General features: G+C 39.6%; 1 protein-coding gene across 1 annotated transcript in view; it reads right to left on the bottom strand.

Annotated features, from left to right (window-relative positions):
* The window catches only part of LOC145985677 (kielin/chordin-like protein), a 372,561-nt gene extending 353,226 nt beyond the window's left edge, over positions 1-19,335 (bottom strand). Inside the window, exon 1 of the mRNA XM_083119745.1 lies at positions 18,673-19,335. Within this exon, the coding sequence (XP_082975871.1) occupies positions 18,673-18,823 (151 nt within the window). The 5' untranslated portion in view covers positions 18,824-19,335. The remainder of the gene's footprint in view (positions 1-18,672) is intronic.
* Between the last annotated feature and the right edge of the window lie 8,348 nt (positions 19,336-27,683).

The following is a 27,683-nucleotide window of genomic DNA, read 5'->3' as shown; positions in this document are numbered from 1 at the left end:
CTCAAATTTACTTAATCAACTTCAACAGATCTTATTTTGCAATAATCTTCCGTCTGTCAGATAGATTGTTCTGCAAAGAACGGGTGCGGGGATTTTGCGCCAGTGGAATTTGCGCCGGCATGGATTTTGCGTTAAGTGTTGCAAACCCCACTTACACTCCTTTCCATGTTCTACTCATTTTTTTCTACGAATAGAATAGGGTAAGCCAATAGAAAAATACCTGTCACTTTTCTATACGAATAGAATAGAACTACACTTTTCACTCTCCCTGCGAATAGAACTACACCTTTCACTTACCCTGCGAATAGAGAAACACCTGTCACTTTTCCATACGAATAGAAATACACCTTTCACTTTCCCTAGGAATAGAAATATGAACAGGAATTTTATGGAAAATACCAATTGTACCTTTGCCGACGGAACTTTCGACAGTTGACCAAAGCAGTTCACTCAGTTGTACACTATTCACGTAGATGCAGGGAATATACTGACGAGGTGACTTGTGTTATACCAGCAATGTACGCTCTTCTTCCAGATAAGAAACGTTGCACTTATCTACGACTTTTTAATCTAGTCAACGAGTGGTGTCCGGAGTTAAATCCCAAGACCATAATGATGGACATTTTCAGCAGCACAGGATGCTTGGCCTGCAGTGGATATAAAAGGATGTAATTTCCATTTCAACCAAGCGCTGTGGAGGGCAGTTCAGAGAGTGGGTCTAAGCGGACAGTACACCGAGAACGAAGATATTAGACGACATGTCAAGATGTGCGCTGCATTGCCACATCTCCCAGTTACTGATGTCGAAGCTGGGTTCCTTGCAATCATGGAGGATTCGCCGCAAAGCGACAAGCGACAGTTCAACGATTATTTAGTTGATACATGGCTTGACAAACATAGAATTCCTCTGTGGAATTGCCACAACCAACGTCACAGACCTAACAACAGTGTTGAGGGATGGCATAGAAAGTTAAATTCTTCCATTGGTAGGAGACAGCCTAACTTCTTTCTTTTCCTCGGTAAGTTGAAAGAAGATGCCATCAGACGACTGGACTGAAGGACATTGAGTTAGGAGGAGTTCGTGGAAAGCGACGAAAGTGTGCCGTCAGTTTGGATCAAAGGATAAGGAATATTCTACAGGATTATGAAAAATCAGGGGACTTGACGAGATGTCTTCGAAGCTTGGGGGGTATGTTCAAAGATTTGGATAATGTTTGTCATGTGTTTCAAAATGTACTTTCTGTATAATGTAGAATGTAATGTACTTTCTGTAATTTTAGAATGACCAATGATCATTGTTATGTAACGAAATTATGTTAACAATTATGATTTCTAATGTATGCAACTTGGAAATATAAGCAACAAGTATGATTCTGTATTGGTATGTGTTTATTTATTATCTTCGACGATTTGGAGTATTTGATTTCAGGTTGGCAACAATGCGTCTTCGGCGCAACTTCCCCATTCATCACGCTGTTTCCACGGTTTTTCTTGTCGGCGGAATTTACACCGGCGCAAGTTCCACGAAGCAGCAAAGGACACTAACAAAGTAAACGGATTGAGAGAATTATGTTTTATTTTCAACGCAGCTTTCTTTTCCTTCATCTTGAAACACTTGCCTTGGCATTTAAAAATATGTATAAATTCAATGGGATTTGGACTAATAGAAGTTGCAATTTTTCACGCAAAATTCTCAGAATACAAGGAATTTCCAGTGAGTAACCACCCAGGTATTGTGCAGCAAATTATACATACTTCATTTTTCATATAAACAAGATACTTTTGCTAACAGCACAAGTATAGTAAGTATTACAATAATTTGTGGGTAATTTTGAAAAATGATGTATAGAAATGAAAATTTGGTTAAAAAATTAATATTTGTTTTTTATGCATGCAACTTATTAAAATTTCTTGAGATTATTTTGAAATTTTGTTTTTAACTATTGTAGCTACCTAATCAATATTTTTCAGTCTTTGTAAACGATTTCAATTTTTTTGGGACCTACTTCAGGATTTATTGATCCTAAATTTAGGACCTATTTTAACATTTCTTGAACCTATTTTAACATTTTTAGAACCTATTTTAGGATTTTTAGACCCTATTTTAGGAACCTAAAACCACACTTATTAGAACCTAAAAATCTGAGGTCTATTCATCACTAAATACAACTTCCGCTAATGTTAGGGGTGGCCACTCTAGGACCATGATAAAATTCAAGTATAATTCCCGGTTTTCAAGGTGAACTTTCCAAAAATTCAAGCAGATGTTTTCTCCATTTCAACCTTGCGTATTACCGCTTCTCACCGCCCACACACACAAATATATTAACAATATAAAGGGTCTGTGTTATTGCAATGTGTCCAAAAATCTAATTTAATTCAATTAAACGGTATAAACATTTAAAATATTCCATTTAAGGTGTCATTTCACACACTCAGACTCGAAATATATCTACAAGCACAAGTCACAAATGTTACAGGATATACAAATTCATGAAAAATTGTTAATTGCGTAAGAATTTCAAACTGAAATTTACCTAATCAACCTCAAGATATCTTATCTTCCGTCTGTCAGATGTTCTGCAAGAGACACTAACGAATTATGATAACTGAAAGAATTCTGTATTATTCTCCACGCAGCCCTATTTTCCTTCCTCGATATAATTAAAAATTAAACTGTGAAAAAATTGCCTCAGGCCATTTATAAATTTGTACAAATTCAATGGGATTTGGATTAATACAAGTTTCATTTTTCACGTCTACGGAGAAAAATTCAAGCAGAATTCCCGGAACAAATAATTCACGCAAAATTCCCGGAATTCAAGGAATTCCCGGTGGTAGCCACCCTAGTTCCACATAATTTACACTTACAATGAAACACTTAATTGAAAAATTACCATATTAATCTCGAATGCAATCACTCTACAGAAACAATACGTTTGAATCAGCTTACATCATCGCCTCGATAAACTACTAACATCTCCTAACAACCAGAAAGAATAACCATTAGACAGAATTGCAGAATTGTGTCATACTATGAGAAGTATTGCTTTTAAAATCAACATTTTAAACGCCGCATTATTGCATTACGTAGGGGCGTAACAAGAAGATATTCTTGAATGGTCACTCACAAAGAACATCCAGGGACTCGAACCCTGGAATCCCGGCCTGGGCGTTCTTTGAGAGTCCCTCTTCATCAATTTCACAATATCACCACTCATCCTCATCTTTTGCGATTAGCCAGAAGTGACAGAAAACCAGGAGCGTATATTCTAGGCTACCTAGGCTATCTGCGAAGCCAGAAGTCTAGAGAATAAAATACAGGAGGAAAATCGATCAGAAATTGCAATTATTCTCATATCAGTGAGATGATGATGCTGATTCTGGAGTTGGCAACCTGATTTCTTATGAGTTGGTAACCTGATTTCCTATGAGTTGGCAACCTGATTTCTTATGAGTTGGCAACCTGATTTCCTATGAGTTGGCAACCTGATTTTCTATGAGTTGGCAACCTGATTTCCTATGAGTTGGCAACCTGATTTTCTATGAGTTGGCAACGTGATTTCCTATGAGTTGGCAACCTGATTTCTTATGAGTTGGCAACCTGATTTTCTATGAGTTGGCAACGTGATTTCCTATGAGTTGGCAACCTGATTTCCTATGAGTTGGCAACGTGATTTCCTATGAGTTGGCAACCTGATTTCCTATGAGTTGGCAACCTGATTTCCTATGAGTTGGCAACGTGATTTCCTATGAGTTGGCAACGTGATTTCCTATGAGTTGGCAACCTGATTTCTTATGAGTTGGTAAATTTATTTTTATTCATAGCCTAAGACCACGTGATATAGCAAGATAGCCCAGATCTTGGAGTCAGTATACGCCACTGCAGAAAACTGAAGTAAATAAACCAAATCAATCGAACGTGGTGACATCTAAAGTCGGCCACTTGAAGGCGCTTGGCCGCAGAAATTTCTCGCAAAAATAAAAACCAGTGCACCTGTAATGTAAACACAAATACACCACTTAGGCCAGTCAACAAGGGATGATTTTGGGGTCCAATAAGGAAAAAAATTAGGGAAAGCTGGAACAAATTTTATCATCTTCCTAAAAGGGTTCTTAATAACATTAATTTTGCACCCCTGTACCACCCCGGATTTGGCCGCCATCTTTGAAAAATGGCGCCCAAAATCAGTTTTTTTGCAAATATCTCGCTTGGAAAGCACTTTATAGCAAAAGAGGTTATGATGGAAAATAATCTACATAATATTCTCTACAAAAAATATTCTGTGCATTTTTCTTCTAGGATGCTTCGTTTGGGTGCTAGATGAGCGAGAAAGTTTAGGTTATTTTCCCGCCTTATTGACTGGCCTAACTGATCGAAAGAGAAATGATGCTTTGGTTCGCAATAACAGAGGAATCGTACGTGATAGTAAAGAAATGCTTATGAAATTTCAAGATACATTGTCTGAACGTGGTTAATATGGTTAATGAAACTCTAATAAGAAAATTTGAGAATATTGCGACTATGTAACATAAACTGTGCTTCAATGTATATTTATTTTTCTTTCGATCAACGAAATAACCCCGCAACATCCCTGCTTTTCCAAGAATCTTCTTTCTGCGGCTCTCGACTACAGTTTCTGCCACCTTTCGCATAATTTCTGAACCTCCATCGCGAACCCAGAGTCCCAGACAACAACATAAATTACGCCTCGCGTGATAACAGCAATGCGTTTGTTTACTTTGGAAGCCACGAACCGATTATTTCGGAAATTCCAGAGAATTTTGCAGGGCGCCACTCCCTCCTCCCCCTCCGTGATGTTTGCTTTATGGCCCATCGGTCCTCTCGCACCATGTGTGAGGATAATGTATGCGGGTGTCAGTGTGCCATTAAAGAAGATGGGTCATAACAATTTGTCACAGAACGGACTTCTCGCCCTCTCGTCCCGGTGTATATAGGTTTCCTCTAATATTGTAACGGCACGAAATTTCACCTCAAATTGTTTCAGTTGTTCCGGTCCAGGAGAAAAAAATCAGGAAGAGTAAATGGTTTGTGGACCGTAGAGAACCTTTTTATTAATACGCAACTTGGACCGAATTTAACCCTTAACAGGAAGTATGATTTTTTATTACATAATTGGAAGTATGTGTCTGACAGACACGGAACGCCGAAACTTTTGTTTCCTTGCAAAGTATTACATAGATTTATTCTTAAAATCTAATATTATAAAATTTATTTCAAAATACATACACAACGCAAGTGCTACGTAAGAAAAAATAACTATTATTGAGAAAAACTTTTCTTTTTTTATGAAAATGCAACTTTGCTTGTCTCCTTCCGTGTTTCTCTTGTTTCAGAGTCGTCAAATCAGAGGCAGAGTAACAAAATTTAGAAACGCTTCACTGACATAGCTGATCTAAATATGGGTCTACCCATAGAATCAGTAGAAAATAGGAAAACCATATCCTAATGTCCAGACTTACAAATTGATGTAAGCATAAAAAGAGCTAAAAGTGCCTTTATTTCACACTTATGAGTTGGTCTGTAATTGCTCTTTTGATGCTCTTTGACTTTAATTCTTGTTTTCTCTAATTTTACATTTGTCCACAACAGAATATGATCAATAATGTCGTCATCAAAAATTAGAGACCAAATATCTTCCATTTGAGGATTTTCACCTAAATTTCTAACAATCTTTGTCAAGCTTGGAATTCCTCGTATTATATTTTGACGAGGAACACGTCTAGTCTTTGTTGGTTCTTTAGATTCCCAAGAATATCCTTCCTTACCTTGAAAGAAAGCTGGAACGTCATTCTCTTTATTTGTCCTGCAACTTACAGACGAAATACTAGCTTCGATATTACGACAATCTTCATCATCAGTGGAAGAACCATATGTCACAAGAATGAACATGGAGTCCACATCGGAATCATCATCAGAAAATAGATCTTCCATCTCCTCTTCTAGCCCGTCTTCTTTTTCCATTTCTTCCCACATTTTTGAAACCTTGGCGCAAAAATTGGGTTCACCCACTTTCGCTACATCGCTTAGTTTCCTTTTCCTAGATGTAGAAGGTCCTTCCTCCATAATAACTAAGTTCTAATCATCAACATCAATAATACTTGTGTCCAAAAAACTCCACTACTGGAAGTATGTCCCCAAGGGACACGCAAAAAAACTTACGTTATTGTGCCTCTCAGACACGGTAGGTTACAAAAAAGCTCTTATCAGCTAACACACAAGCGCGACCGACAACAATGAATCACACCACCAAACTAAGAAAAAAAAATTATGAAGGTATTGAGGAGCTCGCTTCACAGAAACATACAGGGATGCCAGCACAACGAGAAAAAAACCATGCGTGTCTGTCAGACACATACTTCCAGTAAAGGGTTAAATTGTGCGAGAAAAAGGTTCTGGTCCTGTTACGGAACCCCAAAGAACTCATTAGAATTTGTGGGTTCCTGAGCCTTAACAAACCTGGTTGTTCTTAATTACTACCCCTCTCCGTGTATATCATTAAAGAGAGTTCGACCTTCCCGATGGAGCAGTGGTAGCGTCGCCGCCTTGTAATCAAGGGGTCCCGAGTTCGATACCCGGTGGAGGCACATGGTGGTTCGGATCCCACTTTAAACTGTAGGTCCAGTACCAATGAGCCCTACTGTGAATAAAGTGGACTTAAAACACCAAATCAACCAACCATTAAAGAGAGTTCATTTCGAGAGACCGAACAAACTAAGCCAAGCGTCAGGTTAACCTTGCAGCAGGTTTTATGTATCAATCCGCGCGAGAACTGAGCTCAGAATCTTCCGTGCCAGTCTTTCCTCAACCGCCGAGCTGCTTACATCGGAGACACTGAGAAAATCTACAGTATTGCCAACCGCACAACACATCAAAACCCGCATGCATGTCAAGTGGATTGTATTTTTGCTTCTCTTTGTCTCCTGAAACATAACATTTTAAAAGTACTTTCTGCGCATATATTATTTAATAAATGTGTCATTAATATAAGAGCGAAACAACTTCTAAACATGAGAGCATGTGTGTATATTTCGAGCACGCAAAAATAAAAATAAACAAAGATAAAAGTAAACAACGATAGGCTCCTCTTGAATTTAATGACAAATTATTGTTTTTGGTTTAGAAAGAAATAGATTTATGAAAAACTTGGTTGCTTCGTTCGCAATACATCCGTTACTGTAAGACACACGCACTTCAAGTTGTACCACCAAAAAAGCATGATTTGTTATTGGTGATATATACAATCAGGTGCATTGTCTGTCGCTATTACTCTGGTTTCAATTTATGAATCACTTCACTAAACCAGGATTCAAATCTTGGTCTGTCCATTTCTTGCTGATAATCACCCTTCCCTTTCTTTGCGCGGAACAGTAAATATGCGCCTTCAACAAAGCTTTCATTGCCGCCAGTGGGTGAAACAATAAGCCTCCCCCTTCCCCTCATCGTCGGTTTCTTCAGCCCTGGCGGTGGTTTTGCATGGTGGTATCCTTCCATGTTTTATTACCCCTTCCCCCACCCACCGAGTTGAAGGACGTCTCGTCCAAATAATAAACATGTTTCTTCTCACTGCGATATATTTTAATACCGCGGAGATTCTTTTGTCGTCAAACAACAAACAATCGTTTCCTCTTGCTAAACTCAAACCGCAAATCATTCAACACCCGTGATACAATTCGTGTGCACATTGACGGCAAATCACCTCACGCCCTGTTTTACTTTGATCTTGTTGCCGCAAGGAGGATTATGCATTTAAAACAACTTGCTTGACTTTGAAGAACATTTCCTTTCGGATGAAGCCCAAAATAACATTCGGGTAAAACCGCGCGCTGAACAGGAGATTCAGCCATTCTCGCCGCTCTACAATAAACATAGGGTTAAAATAGTGGGAGGTGCAACACTGGTATCAGCGATTTCACGCGCTCTGCAACGCATTCAGTCTCGCTCGACTCGCTCTAAAGTTTCAATGTCTCTTCAACGCATTACAGATTCGAGTTGGCGAATCTGCGGTTCTAAGTTCGTCTGCACAGTGATTGCAACCAATTAAGTCCATACCTGCTAATCAATGTATTATTTTGTCTGTATATTACAAATTAAATAACTGTTTTCTTGCAAGTATGCAGTTGTGTCGGAATAGAACCCGTCTCAGTGGAACTATATTCTTGCGCGCACGTTTGGATCTACATATGCTAAAACCTGCTGCAAGGTTGACCTGACGCAGGGCTTACAAAAGCCTTGACCGATGGGTAACCTTTGTGACTAAGTTCGCTTTTTAATATCAGAAGCTCTTAAAAGTTCCCACCACTTTGAACTTTAAGTTGACAGGCGCTAGGTGGCGACACCAATTGGATCACTCTTATCAAGGAAGCAAAGCAGGAAACTTGGTGTTTCCCATTACCTCTTTGTTCAGAATTACCTCGATTTCCCTTGTTGTTAATAGTCAGTGATATACATGAATTTTCGCAGGAACTTTCAACGCAAAACTGTATTATCGCAATCCACCCCGTAACTTTATATGAAAATTCTGCAGAAATAAATCAACTCCATATTATACAACAATAAACCAGTATTAATATTACATAATTTGGGTACAGCGCCTTGAATAACGTAGTGTGGAAAACGACCCAAGAAACTGCTTCCCCGAGACGATGACAAGTAGATGGCAGTGCGATCGACCCAGGTGCTAATTTTGTTATGAAAGTAATGCGGCTTAGTTAGTTTTTGAAATATATTGTGTAGATTTGTTTCTCTAGAAAGGCGGTAAGTGAATTGATGGAAACAGTTATATTTGTGGAGTGATTTGCAGTCACGAAATGGCATTAATTTGGAAAGAAAATTAAAATAAAATGAATAAATAAATAAATAGCATGCGTAACACAAGAAGAAACATCGCAATGTGATTCCAGACGTCAGGTTTTGGACTGTGTGTTAGAGTTTATTTTTCTATGTTATTAGAATATAAATAGTATCCTGAGAGATATTTCATACCGAGGCGACAAACCACAAATGTCCCTTGAAAGCGAGCAGTCGGAAATCAATGCAGCCTTTCGAACCGTAGGGACAAAAGCGCTCTGACTGCACCGTTTCCTCAAGGAGATTTTACACCAAAGCGACACCCGACAAACGATACGAGGATTTCACACCAAAGCGACACGGGTCATTCGGTCCAAGGCAACTTTCATACCGAAGTGACACATGTTGCTTGGAAAGGAGCCAATCAAGAGCAACATTTCACATCGTAGCGGCATGACGGGAAGCACAGGCCAGCTTTCCCTTGGTGAAATCCTCAAGCGTTAAGTATCGCGTGCCGCTTGTCGCTTTGGTGCGCAATCGCACTAAAGCAAGACACTCATTGCACCGCGTATGCGCGAACAACAAACCACGGCAACATGTTGCAAGCTATTGAGGAAATGGCCCAGTTTGAGCGACGCAGAAGCGACAAAGCGACACGTGTGGCTTATCGTGTCGCCTAGATCTGTTGTTGTAATGTGCGGTTTATCGTGTCGCCTATCTGTTGTTCGCAAGCAACGCTTGCTAATAGACTGAAGGCACCATGTCGCTTGTCACTTAGTTGGGAACTCCCCCTGTACCGCGTCGCTTCGGTCTGAGCACCCTTCCTTTAAGGAGCTTTCCGACCGAAGTAACAAGTAGCACGCGAATACGCCATATGAACGTGTCGTTTGCTGTTTGGACCCTCATGTGCAATGAATGCTGTTTTACAGTCTGGAAGTGTGTGTCACTAGTGTGACAGTGTGAACATCCCGTGTCGCTTGTCCCATTGGTTTGAAAGTTGCCTTACACTCATGTCGATGGCACTAAGAAAGTTTTGTGGGGTTCCCCTTGCCGTTTCATGCAATCATCATTATCATCATCGCCGCGATTAGTTTAAAGCGGAAGAAAAGAGACAGTAAATATCAAAAATACAAATGCTTCAGTGTGTATATCTTTAAAAGAAATGATGATGATGATAATAATAATGAACCTAATTCATACACAAAAATTTAGTTGCCAAGAACATTCCACGCGTATTTTTTCTTCCGTATTATTAACGAAAGTATGACGATAACAGGACGTGGTCGACTGTCTAGAATGTTCGTTAATATCTTTGCGACCACTGTACCAAATATCATAGCAATTATCACATTCATAGAAATGCTTCATGTAAAGGAATCAGACGTTGCAGCGAAAACTCCATTTACTTCCATTATAAGCAGTCGAACACCAAGCACCGGGGTCAACACCAGCGCCTCTAGCGGATCATTTTCGAGTGGAACCAGCCTGAGAGCGCAGAAGCATGCCGTTTTCTACACTACGTTATTCTAGGCGCTGTAATTTGGGACTTGCTAAGTTTTTCGGGGATGTCCGGATCCCACCATTCTAGGTATATACGTCCTTGATCTGTCGTAGGTTCGATACCTACCACGGACAAAAATACAAGTGTTCATCTGAAGACGAAAGAAAAGAGTATAGAATAGGTGAAAGTAGAGGCACTAGACAATGGATCATATCTAGTGTTGGGCGATACGTATATCGTCCAGACGATATATCTCGATATTGAAAAATTATCGCCCAGGCGATATCAGCTAGACGATATATAGTCACTATATTTGGCGATATATATCGTGGAGACGATATATTGCCGATATCACGATACGGAAAAAATATCGTATCGTATCGTCCGTGACGATATAACGCGATATCAAATTTTCGAGATCGTCTATCCCCAATCATGTCCATTTAACACTGCACGTTAGTAAAGTATCTGACAAAGAAAATTGCCATACAGTCGAATCGAGACAATAGTTCATTGATTTCGTCTTGTCTGCGGCACAAAAAAAAGACATGACTCAAACGACGCAAAACTGCCTATTTTCTTTGGATGAAAAATCTAGCAAGTTATTACTCAGTGTTTATTTTTTCTTTAGTTCCTTCACATGTGTACTTATCTCTCCCTTTACGTGGTGATTCCACGTGATTGTTTTCCTCATCAAACCGCTGACGCCTGTGATTTGTCTTGCGGTATGGCAAGTTGTCAATTACATACTTTGGAACTCTTCGAAACAAAATCACAGGAACTAGGCTTGGATCAAACACAAGGGCGACACCTATTATTTGGTCCCTTCCAGCAGACACGAAGGGACTTTCAATGACACGAAAGCCTCCTGGGGCGTGGGCGTGGTAAGATTTCTGCACTTTTGTTCATTGGACAAAGAGTATTTGTTACAAGAACAATTGTTGGCAAAGGTTTTCTTTCATTATACCGGAAATCGCATTTCAATGATTATTAATGTTGAGAGTTCTTAACAAATACCAAAGCCCGCCCAGCAAAGAATACACACCATTCCACTGTCAAGGTTTGAGGATATTTCTAATACAGGGTTGTTAAGGGTCCTGAATTTTAAATGAATACAATTCCCGTCCAGGATAGAAAATCAGTATGCTTTAATGTACTCTGGACCGTAAAGAACCTTTCTTATCTGTGAAGTTTCCAATTCGATCCAGAAATCGTATTTCCGCACCAATTTAAATACGGTCCGCTTTCCGTGTTGAAATGAAACAACACGCATATAAAATATGCGAGAAAAAAATGTTCAGGCCCTGTTACGGAACCGTACAGAATCCATTTGAAGTATGGGTTACTGGACCTTAAACAACCCTGTTCTAATAATAAATATTGCTATGCGCCGTCTCTGGAATCTATAGAGCAAGGCAGTTCATAAGAGAAGAGCAGCAAAACAGTGCGCGCTGCTGGAAACGGCTGGTAGCTGCACTCACTTCCCTCTCACGAGTTCATCGGTCGAACCCTCTCGAGTCACTACTTGCGCGGAAGACTTGTTTTCGTTCTCTTGCTGCAGAGATTTCCGGGACAAAGTGGAAGTTCTTCTAAATTTATCATCGATCAAAACGGATATTCGGATAGTAACTGTTTCGATTATGGATTCTTAGAAAAACCGTACAGTAAAATACAAAAATGACGTATAAAAGATGTGGACAGCCCATACAACGAATAATCGATAAAACTGTCCGGATAATGCACTTCAGATAATCCGAATATCCGGACAATTCGGATATACGGATAATCCATATATCGGATATCCGGAGAGAAAATTTTATCCGGATATATCCATCCCTAAATCGGTGGTGTGGGGATTGGTAAGGGTGATAAGCGCACCCCCTCTCTTCTTTATCCGAAACGTTTATTTCCTCTTTTTTTAAAGTGAAAAACATGAGAAGATTCCACGTCTATGGTTATGAACGAACATATACAGTACTCGACATCATCCTACAAAATCTAATAACAAGAAAAATCCCATTTGGCGTGCGCCACTTGATTAAGACTGTCTATAAATCACCCAGGTTGCCAAGTCAGGTTCGATCTTGGTCTTAACAAAGTGCAATCTGGGCAGGGAATTCCCCCGTTCGCTCCGCTAATCTCAGATTCCGATAAAGCCCCCGAAACCCCAAGTTGGAAACCGAGCTCTGTTCATTAATCCGGTGTCCGTGCCGCGACAGAGATTTCAACAAAGCTGTTGCTTCTTTTTTTCGTCCGACGGGACGACTTCCATAACAAGTAACTGCCGATGCACCTGCCGCGTGCCATATGGAACAGGAACGAAAAACCAGGATAGAGCAATACAGAGAAAGAGCAAAAACAAGAACAGCGAATGTACGAGGCGAGTTCAAAAAGTTACGGAATGCTACGATTGTTATTGGAAATTGGACTAAGATATGGCACCCTGCCTCTGTAAGAAGTTTCTGGCAACCCTGTGCTCCACCGAAACAGGGGCCCGTCAAGTATCTGAGCGACGCTGCTGAGCAAGATTTTCGCTCGTTGAGAAGATCATTTCCTTGACGCTGTTTGCTCATTGATCAAAATATCAGTGCCTTTGAATAATCTGTGATCAATGTGGCTGCGTCGAGTGGACAAGATTTCGGTGTTTGAAAAGCTGCTAATTATGGAAATAGAATAGTTGATGTGAACAAAACTATCGACATTTTCATTTTCACACCCTTGCATAACTCTCCCAAAACTACGGTGAGAATTTAATGTTTATTATTTGGAATAAACAACACTTTCATTTTAATACAATTACAAGAAATGGAATATTATATCACCTTCTGTTACTTCAACTTCCTCTGTAATTACGCTATATCGCAAGCCGTTCATCATAAATATTTCCTTACTGATCGCCACTCCGCCATCATCCTCTTCTTCCCCTTTGCCTCACGAGATCGAAACACAAAAACATTATATTCTGTGGCTGAAACCTGTGGCGAGCAAGGTTCAAGTTCGTTCAGAGATCAAATGAGCAGCGCTCGCGGAGCAACGCCTATTTGTCCGTGAGCGATCACGTTGCTCGCTGAGCGTTCAGATACTAGACGCGCCCCTGGTAATCCCGTCTCGCTATGATGAAGGGATTGCATGGAGGGGTCGACTCAATTGCAGGTACCAGACGTTTGTAGCAGCGCGCACTATACTAGCGCCAATAAACCTCGGAAAAATATCCACGGTGGTGGATATATACCTTTAAGAGCAGCGTTGCTCCACAGACTTAATATAAGAAATTAAACAACTTGACTGAACATTGAGGACCTAACGAAAACTCCATTTCCGAAATAACTACGTGTGCAAACGAAGTTTTCTATACTTAGCAAAAGGGAAGATATGGGGAATATAACTCAAACCTGATCAAAACATGTTCAATCCCGTTAAAATGTCCAAATATGCATATAGGGGAAAGTCTTACAGTACCGGACACCATCAGTTTATCGGCAATAATTAGAAAATAAGTAGGCGGAATGTAAGTTGAAAAAAAACCTGTAAACGAAGCAATTAGTTTTTCTTAACGTGAATTGTAGCCGACCTCCGTGATGTGTTCATTGTGAATGTACCTTCATCATATCATCACTCATTCTCGCGATTAGTCAGAAGTGTCAGAAAAGCGAAATAAAATAAACCAAATCAAAGAATTAACATGAATTTAGCTATGTTTCAGAAACACATCATCTTTACCAAAAAAAAAAGTAGAACGTCATGAAAATCCCAGCCACAGATGTAACTCTTGGTTTTACTAACAAGGAAAGTCACAGTTTAAACTTTTGAACCATGCTGTAGTATCTTAAGAGTCCTTCTCACGGTGCTGGTCCAACCTCAGTGACCTGATAACCGAAAACAAAGCCCTAAAGGGTGTCTTTGGCAACACTGCAAATTTACGGGTCTTACTTATCGCACACCTCTCAAACACCTTTTTAGTCAAGCCCCGCCCTTCATCTTCCGATGCCAGGCGAAATGCTTTCGTTATTAGGTTAGGCATATTAGGTTTAGTGCTCTTAACATAAATAATACCATTTTTGTCTAGCCCCTAAATAAAAATTACAGTATATTTGTGCTAAGTGCCCTAAACCTAACAACGAAAGTAATCGTCGATGACGTCAGAAGACGAAACGCGGGGCATGAGAGAAGGAAAAAAAAGGTGTTTGAGGAGTGTGCAATGAGTGAGACCAGCAATTTACACTATAAAAGGATTTCTGTGAAAGTTGTTTTTCAGCGCACTCACAAATTCCTGGCCATCTTCCTTTCATATGCTTAGGAGAAAGGAGAAGACAGTGAAAATGTCGGTATGAGTTTAGATTATGTCTAATGCATGAATTGCGCTTGAAATATGAACTTTACGGACATTTTCCGATGGACAATTTTAGTCTCTTTTCCAGTCTCTCTCTCCAAAGCATAAATCAAAACGAATGGGAAAGAGTGGGCAAGAAGGAAGAGGGGGGATTGAAGTGGGCTGAAACTAATTCAGAAACCACAGGAAGAATCATAGAAACAGATTGCGGAAGTACCAGGCTATAGAGCTGACAGTTTAATGGGATTTTAAAATATGCATTGCGCAAGAATTGGCAAAAAGTGGCTTAAGAACTATAAGAATCACGAGCTGGCAAACGTGTTGGAACTGATTGATTCTATGCACCAATGAACTCACCCCCTCCTTACGGAATTTAGGATAAAAGCCACTCGCGTCGTTGGCGACTGGTAACATGGGGCGGGGGAGTGCCCCCCCAATAATTCAGAAAAATGCACAATGCCTTCGGTAGGTTACTGTACCGGCACAATACCCACTTATCGGCTTAGAGAACTACACAGAAGCGAATATAAATTCTTCATCACACAGCACACCCACCCGTATGAAGGCAAATACTAACATTCAGGGCAGAGAGAGGGAGAGATGGGACGTTCCGACGTCTGTATAACATGTTTTTAATCAGAGTTAGCTCAATTTCTGCGTTCTGCATTGTGCTTACCAACGAGAAACTTGACGAAACTTCGACTCTGAAAGCTTAAGGCGCTATGGACTTGAACTGGTACGATATTCACATCCAATTTCTCAGGCAAGCGGCCTGCTTCCAGCCGCTAAGCGGGACGCGTGCAAGAGGAACGTTAACCAAATGATTTTTTGTTTTCGTACATTTGAGAAACCAATAGAAGTTTTTTTTATATATCGGCAAGCGACATTGGGTTTTCACACCGAACTGACAATCGAAACGGGGGTTTTTACACCGAACTGACAATCGACACAGGGATTTCACACCGAACTGACAAGCGACACGGGCATATCACACAGAACTGACAAGCGATACGGGGTTCTCGCACCGAACTGACAATTAACACGGGGTTTTCACACCGGACTGACACACGACACGGGGGTTTCACACCGGACTGACACACGACACGGGGATTTCACAACGAACTGACAAGCGACACGGGGATATCACACCGAACTGACAAGCGATACGGGGGTCTCACACTGAACTGACAATTGACAGAGGGTTTTCACACCGGACTGGCACACGACACGGGGTTTTCACACCGGACTGACAGACGACACGGGGTTTTCACACTGAACTGATAAACGACACGGGGTTTTCACACCAAAGTGACAAACGACACGGGGTTTTCACACCGAACTGACAATCGAAACGGGGTTTTCACACCGAACTTACAAACGACACGGGGTTTTCACACCAAAGTGACAAACGACACGGGGTTTTCACACCGAACTGACAATCGAAACGGTATTTTCACACCGAGCTGACAAATGAAACGGGGTTTTCACACCGAACTTACAAACGACTCGGGGTTTTCACAATAAAGTGACAAGCGACACGGGGTTTTCACCCCGAACTGACAAGTAACACAGGTTTTTCACCCCGAACTGACAAGCGACACAGACCCCTCCAGTCTGTAAAAGAAAAAAATACAACAGACCGATGATACACGATGCACGCTATTGATGAAACGACCAAGTCAAAGTGATAGCAAGCGACAACTCCGAATGGGTTTTACTACAGCAACAGCATCTTTTGTGATCGGCTCCTGTCTTCCCGTTGCGAAAAACAGTGTCTAACAACTGACAATTGCTTCAGATTCAGACAATTCAGATCAACTCTGAAATTCCGTCGACGGGAATATAGATTTCTTTTGGCTGAAAGCACAATAAATGTAAACGCACTTCAAGAGAGAACAGAATAATTCACGAGAATTGGCGAAGAGGAGAAAACATGCTCAGAATGTACACGACATCGGTGGAATACTTGAAGTGCCGAAAATGATTTCGAAGGGAAGAGTACATCTTTCTCCAAGCCGTTCTTAATTTTTTTCCAGAAGGGGACAGAAAAATCGAATACTGGAACAATTCGATTCTTGTAATATTTTCATGCAGTAAAAAAAAAAACTGATGGGACACTGACAGCGTTGCAAAAACAAATTGTAAAGGAAAAAAAGCGAGTTCACATTCGAGGAGTTAGATTTACGAAGACGCAGGAACCTTTCTCCGTGACTTAGTTAAGATCATAACACACTCGTAAGCTAAGGGTCTTTGGTTCGAATACCGCTTTATTGACTGGACATTGAAAGAATGACAGAGAGCTATGCAGGTCAACTTTGCCGAACTTGGTATTTCAAGTTCGCACCTCACCACAGAGTTAGACAACATCACGTGGAGAAGCGATTATCTTAGAATGTAAGTGTGCCTCATTTTACTGCGGATTACTGAACATCTTCACATATGGATTTCATACGATACGGACGACACTCGTGTCAGAGTGCTCCACGACGACAAGGGTCCCGGGTTCGAATCCCGGCCTGGGCGTGGGTGTTCCTTCATGAATGTTATTATATCATCACTCATCCTCATCGTCGTGGTTACGCAAAAGTGACAGAAAAGCGACGCTAAATAACAACAATCATAGTGCGTTAATAAAGACAAATATAAGAATTTTCAATACAAATGTAAAATCAGTTTTACTGTATGCGTGCGAAACATTGAAAACCACACAAGCTAACCCAAAAAGGGGCTACATCAGTATTGCGCACACTTTTCCGGTTTTATCAGTGGTATCTGATAAAGCCGTTGACAAGCTGTCACAATGTACAGGATTGCGCACAAAAAAACGAGGCCATGTTGTCAGATGTAAAATGTTCTCAAGCCGTTCTCACTTCTGTTGTGTTTGTTTGTGTGTGTGTGTGTGTGTGTGTGTGTGTGTGTTTGTGTGTGTGTGGACTTACACGTGTCTTCGTATAATGTTAATGTAACTGGTTTAGATCTGAATAAAGGCATTTTATCAGCACCTTTTTCAAAACCTTTTTGAAACCCTTTTTCCCCTTTTCCGACCATAATCTTGCACTTTAAAATCCTTTCCCTAGCTATAACAAATCTCATACATCCAAATATAAAAATATGGAGCTAAGAAAATTTAAAGTAAACCTTTATAAAAAAATTACATGACGCGAAACATTTGATCGCAAGAAATGTTAAGTAAATGTGTGTGGGTAAATGTAGAAGAAATTAAGAATAACATTTTATTTCACTATTTTCTAGCAAACAGTTATATTTGTTCGTTGCTGTTGTAACGTGCAATGAAGAAATTAAAAGAAATTAATAATTTCGTTACTCGACACCTAAAAAACTAAGTTACTCATTTCAAACTGTAAGTATAGTGTAACTTCTAACTGTGAGTACTATTTTTTGTTGTAACGTCAATGGTTGTATCAGATTAGACTACTACGTGAAACAATAGTCTAGTGAGAATTCAAACATGTTCATTTGAATGATTACTTGGCAAGGTTAGGTAACAAACTTAACCCACTGTGGAGAACAATATCAAAACAAATTGAACCTATTCTTAGCGTGTCCTTCATTTCAGGCTCAGAGATATAACGTACCGAGTGTTCATAAGAAACAAAGTCCATTTCCCAATAGCTATACCATCCTTACATTCCTATCCTACAAATAGTACAATGTGAGTATTGTATCACTGTCAGAAGATGAACTAACCATGACACAGAAAAATCGTAACAGATAAGTGTTTAAAAACGTGTACATTAAACTTCGATGTAACAAGATCAACTCAATTATCCTACAATGTAAGAAACGTGCAATATTTATGTTTAAAAGGGATAATAGTTACAAACCTCAAAATAAGGGAGTGTGGTTCAAACACAGTTATAAAAAAGCTATTACGTTCGTAAACATAAGCAGCCCAAAGCCCTTGCGTTGATAAACAACTCCACCTTCAGTTTTTATTTTAAACTGCAACTCCTTGCTTGTCATCAATTATAAAAAGTCTAAGATGATAATCATTGGAAGATGACTTACCTTGCGATTGGACCGGTGTTTTTTCGGTGACCTCATCAGTCTCGTGAACATTATCGTGCTGAGTCGAACCGTACCACGTGACCCAGGAGGCAAAGACAGTGGGACCGAACAGGATCAACAGTCCACAAACCACAGGTATCGAGTGTCTCATCGTCAACAGTTTTTACAAATTGTTACCACTTGGAGAAGAAAATATGAAGAAGTTTCTAGCTCGATAAATGTTCTCAATAGAAAACGGGTTTCATGTTGAACATAGGTGTAGTGTCCAGCACTGACGTGTTCACACGTTCTGACATTTAAGACTAAGTCCACAGTGTGAAGGTGTCAAAAATAAAAAAAACACTGGTTATCTTGTAGACACGTGACAAGTATTCTCTTCCGTTGTACAGCACAGAGACAGCGCCCCCTGTTCGACTGCACGAGCAGGTTGAATGCAACTACGTCGTCTGCTATCGCCACAGAGCACGAGAGTTATCGTCTTTATCGCAGGGCTTGAACAGTCCAACTTCCGCTCATGGTGTCAAGCAACGCACTGAACGGACCACCTACGTGTTCACAGCACTAGTTCGCCTCCTTCCACCCCCTTCCCGATCTCCCTTGGCACATAACATTGAAACATTTTAACGAACCCACCCCCACCAACGGTGCCGAGTCGCTCGTCTCTCTCCCCTTGTGGAAATCTGTGGCGCTGTAGTCGCGCGTCGGGACTGCGAACTAAAGTGACTTGGCGAGCGTGCGAGAGAGTAGGGGGAAGAAAGGTGAGTTTGCGCCGTCCTCGGGCATGCGCAGGGTATTTTGCGAGATCAATACCAACCGACCCTGACTGAGAAACCGAGAGAGAGCGAGAGAGTAGTCTGGGATAGGGGAGGGAGGAGAGGGGGATGGGGGCGAAAGAAGCGATGAATGGGTGGATTTAGGATCATACCGGAGGAGGGAAAACATCACTGGCGATGCGAATGAGCAGAGAAAAATTTCGGAGATTACCACATGCGGTTCAAACGAAAAGGGACATCCGAATTGTGGGAGTTGTGTTTGCGACTCTGTGATCATTCATTGCGAGGAATGAGTTTTCCACCCCACCACACTCCCTTGTTGTTCTTTCGATTTTGAATTTTGCTGTTTCCCAAGGATTGCGTTATCTTTTCATGTCATGAAAACGCTGCTCGTAGGCCAGGGGCGTACCAACACAAAGAGGGGATGAACTTTTTACACTTCGACACTTTCGCGCAAAACGATTCACTGCAATTCATTTACAACTCTACATTACACTGACATTCTAATTCAAACGACACACAAATGAACAGATGCTTACACAACTTACAAGTTGAATTTCATAATATACAAGTTCTGTTGCTAACATTAAAAAATACTTTAAACTTCTTCATATTATTGAAATAATCAGTTACAAATGTAACGTGCATTTAAACACAAGACATTACAATAAATCAATCTTTCCTACTCAACGAAAATAAATCGAAATCAAATCAACAACAATATTTATACAGCACTCTTGAACTCTGAGAGTCCCTGTACACATGTACAATAGAAGAGAAATAAATGCTTCTTATTTGCGAGTGTAGTAAAGAGTCACACATTGTCATTTCATTTAATCCCATATTTTCACTGACGGTATTAATTTATAGGATGTATATTTGACACCGGAAGCAAGATTACCGTTCTAAAGTTCCCCTTTCGTTCGAGAAATACAATAAAATTCACGCTAACATTTTCTCGTGCATCGTCTGCTTCCATTCATGTCGACTTCAGAATTTCCTCCACTTTTATATCAATTTACAAAACTTCCATTGGTCTAGAAGGCTTCTTCTTCTTCAACAAAGCTTGCTGCTTCTAGAGAGCTTCTTTAAAAGTTCGAATCAATATTCGTTGAACTTTCAAAAGTTGTTCAACTCCAGCTTAACATGCAAAACTGGATGATTGGTATACCTTTACTTGCGTTAAGTTTATTAGGGTATATATAAATCTTTTCTAAAAATGTTGTTTGCTTGCTTAATAATGGGCTGTATACATGTAGTAAGTTTTAGGTTTTATTACTTACTTATTCATTTAAATTGAAACTGATTAGGTATATTTTACTTCCATTTTATGCTCCTTTTGGCTATTCGCAAGATGAGGTTGAGTGACGACACGATGAAATTGGAGGGACACTCATGCCTAGGCTAGGATTCGAATCAGGCACCCCTGGTGTCGTAGCGCGCTGTGCTATAACCACTCCACCACAGAGGTCGGGAGATATGTATTTTTACTTCGGCAGTACAAAGAAACAACATAATCATATTATTGTATTTTCTTATTTTATGCTGCTTTTCGGCTTCTTATACTTATCGCGGCGGTGAGGAAGAATGATCATAGCATGAAACTGATGATGGTATAGTCATAAAAGAGCAGTAATGCCCATGTCTGGATTTTCCTTGCGACTTTCGCTACCGAGATCATTAAACACAGTAAATCATTGTACGATTCGTTTTGTCACGCTTCGAGAATCTCCTAGTAAATCACTAAAAACTAAGTCTTGACTTGATTCAAATAGTCAAACTTCACCTCATGGTAAAAATAGGAATAACGAACTCTGGTTACTAATGTAAATTATACAACTCGTAAATAGCTATAAAAAAAAATCTAATAGTGATCCAGTATATTCTTCAGAGAAAAAACAATTTATTTACCTTGCTCATCTTGCTCACCTTGCCCGTTAAATACTCCATGAGACTTTCACCACTGAAGACTCGGGTTCGAGTACCGACCTGTCAGGACATGAATGCCAATTCATCAATTAACTAATCATCCATCATTAATCCCTAACGTCGCGATTGATCAGAAGTGGCGGGAAAGTGACATAAAATAAGTATAAAAAAATTTGCAAGTTTTGTTCTGCGTTAACTTTACATTCATATAGCCTCATCAAGTTTAAAGTGGGTTACAAAGCACTGTGCATTGTGCCTCTACCGCAAATCAAACACGGTTCGCTTGATTACAAGCAGTGATGTGCGTTTACGCGTAAACAACGATAGTCTACATTCTACACGTATGCTATTTCATACACGTAGATGACGTAATTTATGTAAACAACATGGCGAAAGGTGATAACTTAGCAAAGGGCGCCGTGGAATTAAAAGAAAATTATAGTGCGTATCAGTTGCTGATGTGTGAGAAAAACTTTTCATACGCTCGCTTCCAAATTTGAACAGTTTCTCACCTAGGAAAAAACCTAACATAGGAAATATTCTAGTAATTATGGGGAAAAGACTAACGTTGACTCACGACTGCCATCTGTTGGATTCTTTGCATACTATTTATCTGCTTCCATAGTTGATGATAGAAGAGAAGATAAATTTTGTTGTAAATTGGATTATTTTAAGTTCATTAGGAACCAATATAGTTCAAAATGTTATTTTCCTTTCATGAAAGTCTTGAACATTAATTTTAATGCACTTTAGATTGTCTACGTAGTCTATGTAAAGTATGACCCAATGTAATCTACGCGTAGATTACGTGTAGACATGTAGACCTATAGTGTACGGTACATCACTGATTATAATACGAGAACTTTAGCCATTATACTACCGGAAGGCTCGTAACAATAATAATAATTCAGATAAAAACCGATTGGGAATCTGAATGCAGACCTAGCCAAATTGAATCGATTTAGCCGACCTCCATGACGTAGTGCTTAGCGTAATACCCTACAACGCCAGGAGTCCCTATCGCATCCTGGCCTGAGCGTAGGTGTAAAATAATCTAAATCAAAATAGAAAAATCGATCGTTATTAGCCAAAACGAATTCAGGCAAATGCGACTTTTTTTTTTTTTTGCTTAATCTTGCTCTACAAACAAACCCGACTGAAATAATGATCTCATTTGCAAAAGGTAATTACCATAGTGAAAGTTATGAACGTTAAACTCATGACATAAAACTCTATAAAAGAGTCACATTCAGCATCTTATAACTTGAAGATAAGATTTTTTATGGTTAAGAGACCGTAGATCGGTGGCACTGGCAGATTGGGAGGGACATAAGCGTGGGTACCCCGAGTTAAAGGTATTCCAGGATTTTTCTCCCCAAATTACTTCATCTGAATGATCAACGGTAGACCCAGCAATGGAGAATATATTACAGTCTTTCAGGCTCCCCTTTGCAAAGAACTCATTAAAAAAGGGAGTCACGATAAAATCCCCACCCTCCTCTTTTTTGTCTGCCGACACAGGGGGCTTAAAAAGTACCTAAGACTTTGCCACCCCCCGATTGGCCTATGTGATACATGTTCGGAACGTGTACGTTCAACGTTAAATCCCATAAAACAGGAGATCCGAGGAATGAAACACTCCCTCTTCTCTCAATTTCATTTCGCCTATCCCCCCTTTTACTACTCTTCCCCTTTGTCTACTTCTCTTACCCTTTTTTACGTGTCTTTCTACAACCCCTCGTCCCAGAATCCGGGCAAGAATTGCACCAGTTCCTCATTCGTATGCATCAGTGACGGCATGCCTCGAATCATAGGTCGCATACGAATGGCCACGTCAAATACTCATAAACCACCGGGGCAAGATGGAGTCGGTGGACACAAGAGGTGTTTGCTGAGGAGAGCAGTATATACATCTGAAATCTTGCTAAACTGTTTAATGAAGCAATTAGACGTGGAAGAAACAGGCAGAACACTTTGTCAACATCTTCACCTATTTACTAATACCTTGCATTATATCCAAGGTTTTCAAGTTTACCTTACATCACCAGTGGAGAGGGGGCAGTTGCCTCTCACACTTTTTTGCCACATTTTGCCCCCACACTATTGCCTTGTCTACTAAGAAAAAGTAAAATGTCCTCAAAAATGTATTTCGGGGGGGGGGTCCAAATCAAGTGTCTCAGAAATAATAATAATATAAATGTTTAAATTTAAATTATAATAATTACACAATAATTACGATAAATTAATATTAAATAAAATTTGTAAATTAATTAATATTTTTATTTTTATTACATGAATAGGTAAAAAGACGGTGTAAGTGTAGAAATATAACCGCACATATTCATTATCTAGCCTACGTGTAGTTAAGAATCGCCAAAATTTGCATAAAAACAATTGCCCTGGCAAGGAAATTAATGTCAAATACGCGTAGATAAAGAACTGAATATTTATTCAATAAAAACAACAAAAAGGCAGATCCAGCTGACGAAATGTAAAGTTCTTGATTAATATTTTATGCATATTACCATCAGTAGTCTGCATAAATCATCTTCGACATTGGCATATATAGTAATCCTTAGTTTCCAATAAGCTCGGCGGAAATAAGTAACCATCAATTATGCAAGAAATGCTAAAGAAATATATTTTCATTATTTCATTTTAGTACTTGGCTAGTTTATGGGGAGGGGGGGTCAGTACTCCCTCGACCCATCCCTAAATACGTCCTTGACCCCTCAGTTTTGGTACCCAATCTCCACTATTGTAACAAGCAATACTACTTGTAAGGTGAAAAAGAGTTTCGCATTACAGATTTTAGGGTGCGGCAAGTTAACGTAGTGTTACGGAGATACAGTTATTTCTTTATCTAATTGTAATTTAGTTGTTTACTATTAGTATTTTAGAACAATGATGCTTTACGTAACGAAAAATGCAGACTCGACCTTTATATAATTCCACAAAAATTCCATTACCCATTACCCATTAAGTCGTCGTGGCTGCCGACGAATTGCGGTGTACCCCAAGGTAGCGTCCTGACTCCGCTGCTGTTCTCCATGTACGTAAATGATATATCTGGAAACTTTCGATCGACAAATTACCATCTGTACGCTGATGACGTCCAATGTTATTTGTCGTTCCCTAAAACAAGCATCAATATGGCCATCAAAGCCCTAAACGATGATATTATGAACGTCTGCAAGTGGTCTCAGGCAAACGGTCTGCGAGTAAATGCTGAGAAAAGTAAATGTATTTTAATTGGCTCACGTCAGCTCATTTCCACAACAGAGAAGTCCTCCATCCCTGACATTCTTGTCGAAGGAAACCCCATTTCGTTGTCTCTTTCGGTCAAAGACCTGGGAGTCGTTGTGGACGAAAACCTCACTTGGAGTGACCATGTGAAGGCCATATGTAAAAAATCCTACGCAGCATTACACTCGCTGTACCGCGTTAAAAATATTTTACCACAAGAAGTAAAAAAAAACACTCGTGGAGTCCTTAGTTCTGTCTCATATAGACTACTGTGACTTGACATATATTGACCTCAACGGTGAACTAGCAAGACGTCTACAGCGAATACAAAATGCATGTGTGCGCTACATTTATAATATAAAATATTTTGACCACCTGACCCCGGCTTTCAAAGACCTAGGCTGGTTCGACCTTTCCACTCGCCGCCGCTTTCACGCTCTTACAGCGCTCTACAAAATAGTAAACTCACGAGAGCCCTCCTACCTACTTTCTCGATTTCAACCCCTAAGTTCAGCACACACCTTTGCCACCCGTTCGAGAGACAACTCCCTGCTGACCATTCCCTCCCACAAGACAACGTTTTATGGAAATTCCTTAATGGTCACTGCTACCAGAGCGTGGAACGACCTCCCCAACGACATAAGAAACTCTTCTTCTCTTCTCCAATTCAAATCAAAATTAACAAATCATCTTCTGGAGTCAATTTACCAGAACTGAAAACAGGGAAATAAAATTAAACCTTCGTGTAAACTGGTAGGACCAACACCCACCGACTTTTTCTGTAATTTGACTATGTTTGTTGCGTGTGTGTTTATGTTTTACGTGTATTTTTTTTACTTAGTGTGTATGTATTTTTGTCTTTATTTTTTATGTTTTTTGCGTCTTTCTCTTTTATTTTTTCTTGTGTTTTTCTTTTTTTTTGGTATCTCAATGTTCTTAGTTCTTTATAGATTTCATTTCTTGGTATCTTAAATATTTAGTTTTTTATATATTTAACATACAGTTAGCTATAAAAATCAATTTATAAAATGTAATGTAGAGATGGTTAAGTGGAAGAAAAGGCTTGTGCCTTAACTTCGCCATCCAAAACAAGGAATAAATATATATATAAATATATACCCCAGCGAGAGGAGAAAAGTGTTTGGCGAATATAATTTTTCCTCTCGTATCAATTCCTGGCACAGCTATCATTTAAAGTACGGAAGGATTTGATTGATTGATTTGGTGTTTTAAGTCCACTTGATGCACAGTAAGCCTACAGTTTAAAGTGGGATCTGAACTATCATAAGCCTCCACCGGGTATCGAACCCTGGACCCCTTGATTACAAGGCGGCGACGTTACCACTACGACATCGGGGACACCCTCCGTGAAGGGAGTTTCGGATTTTTAGTTTCTAAGAAATGTGCTTTTAGGTTCCTAAAATAGGCTCTAAAAATCCTAAAATAGGCTCTAGAAATAATAAATTAGGGTCGAAAAATTCTGAAGTAGATTCCAAAAAAACTTAAAATGGTACAAAATTCCTGAAAAATACTGATTAGATACAATCGTTAAAGAAACATCTGCTTGTACCTTGTACCAGGCAATATAGACCTATTGGATACCGAAACGGAGATGGTTGAGGTGGGGGGGGGGGGGGGGGCAAGGACAGTTTACTTGATCTTAGCAGGCAAGGCTTAGCATTAAAAGTCTATATATGGTGCAGGGGTAAAAGGTAGGGGTGAACTGTTCCGTTTAATCGCCGCCACTGTGTGCAGGTAAGAGCGACGTTTTTTAATGAAACACTGACATAACATATTATTTATTATTTACCTGCACACACAAAGGAAAAAAATAGGTTAAAACCTGAAATCCGAGGTCTAGTTATTACATATGATTTTTTTTTTTTTAAGGAATTAGTACTATATTTTACCACCTTCTCCGGTATCTGATTTTTTTCTTTAAATCTTGGTCAAAAAAGTTCAAATCATCCTCCCCTCTGGTCACGCTCCAGACATGGTTTCTTATTCTTCCGCAAAATAAAGCGGGTTGGAAACACTGCGGAACGATCTAAAGCATGGCGCTTGCGAACGATAACAGCTTGCTGTCGTAGGGCCTTCAATTTCATCTCGGGTGTAATTATCATTAACGAGAAGACTGTTTAAGCACTGCCATTGATGAAAGGGTACAGTTATGTTAATTAGGATCAATGGAGAATGGTCTCTCCATGACGTCATAAATCACAGGCTTCAACGAAAGATGGAGCACCTATTTCAGCCTTGGATTTGAGAAATTAACTCCGTCGTTGTCGAAACTTTATGAAGTGCAGATACACTGCTATCCCTTTCTTTTCCCTGCCAAATTTCTTCACCTGGAATCAGTATTGTGTGTATAAGTACCTCAACATGGCTGGCTACTGAAAAAAAAGGCGGGGTTGAAATTTAAAGTTAGTTAAGTATAAATTAGATGTAGTAGCTGTCCAGGAAGTTAGGTGGCCAGGAGACGGGAATTGTAAAACTAAAAATTATACTTTTTTCTATGGTGGTACTGAAAATCATAATAATAAATCAGGAAGTGCATACAGCAGAACCTTTAGTTCCAGAACCTAACTTCACTGAAGTTAAAGATGCAATTAAAAGGCTAAAGAATAACAAAGCACCTGGCATTTATTTAATACCAGCTGAGTTAATTAAATATGGTGGAAATTCGTTAATATGTCAAATTCATAAATTAATTTGTTTAATATGGAATAAAGAAGAAATCCCTCAACAGTGGAAAAAATCCATAATTCTTCCTGCCTTTAAAAAAGGTGATAAAATGAACTGCAATAATTACCGTGGAATTTCTCTACTCTCAACAACATATAAAATATTATCTAACATTATTTTAACAAGACTAACCCCATATGCTAATGAAATTATAGGTGATTATCAATGTGGATTTAAACGTAACAGATCAACTACAGATCAAATTTTTCACATCAGACAGACACTTGAAAAAAAGTGGGAATATAATCAAAATGTCCATCAGCTATTCATTGATTTCAAAAAAGCATATGATTCGGTCAAAAGAGATAAATTATATAA

The sequence above is a fragment of the Lepisma saccharinum genome, chromosome 3 (genome assembly GCF_977018435.1).
Source record: "Lepisma saccharinum chromosome 3, izLepSacc3.1, whole genome shotgun sequence".
NCBI classification, from domain to species: domain Eukaryota; kingdom Metazoa; phylum Arthropoda; class Insecta; order Zygentoma; family Lepismatidae; genus Lepisma; species Lepisma saccharinum.
This window is presented reverse-complemented; position numbering and strand designations above follow the sequence as displayed.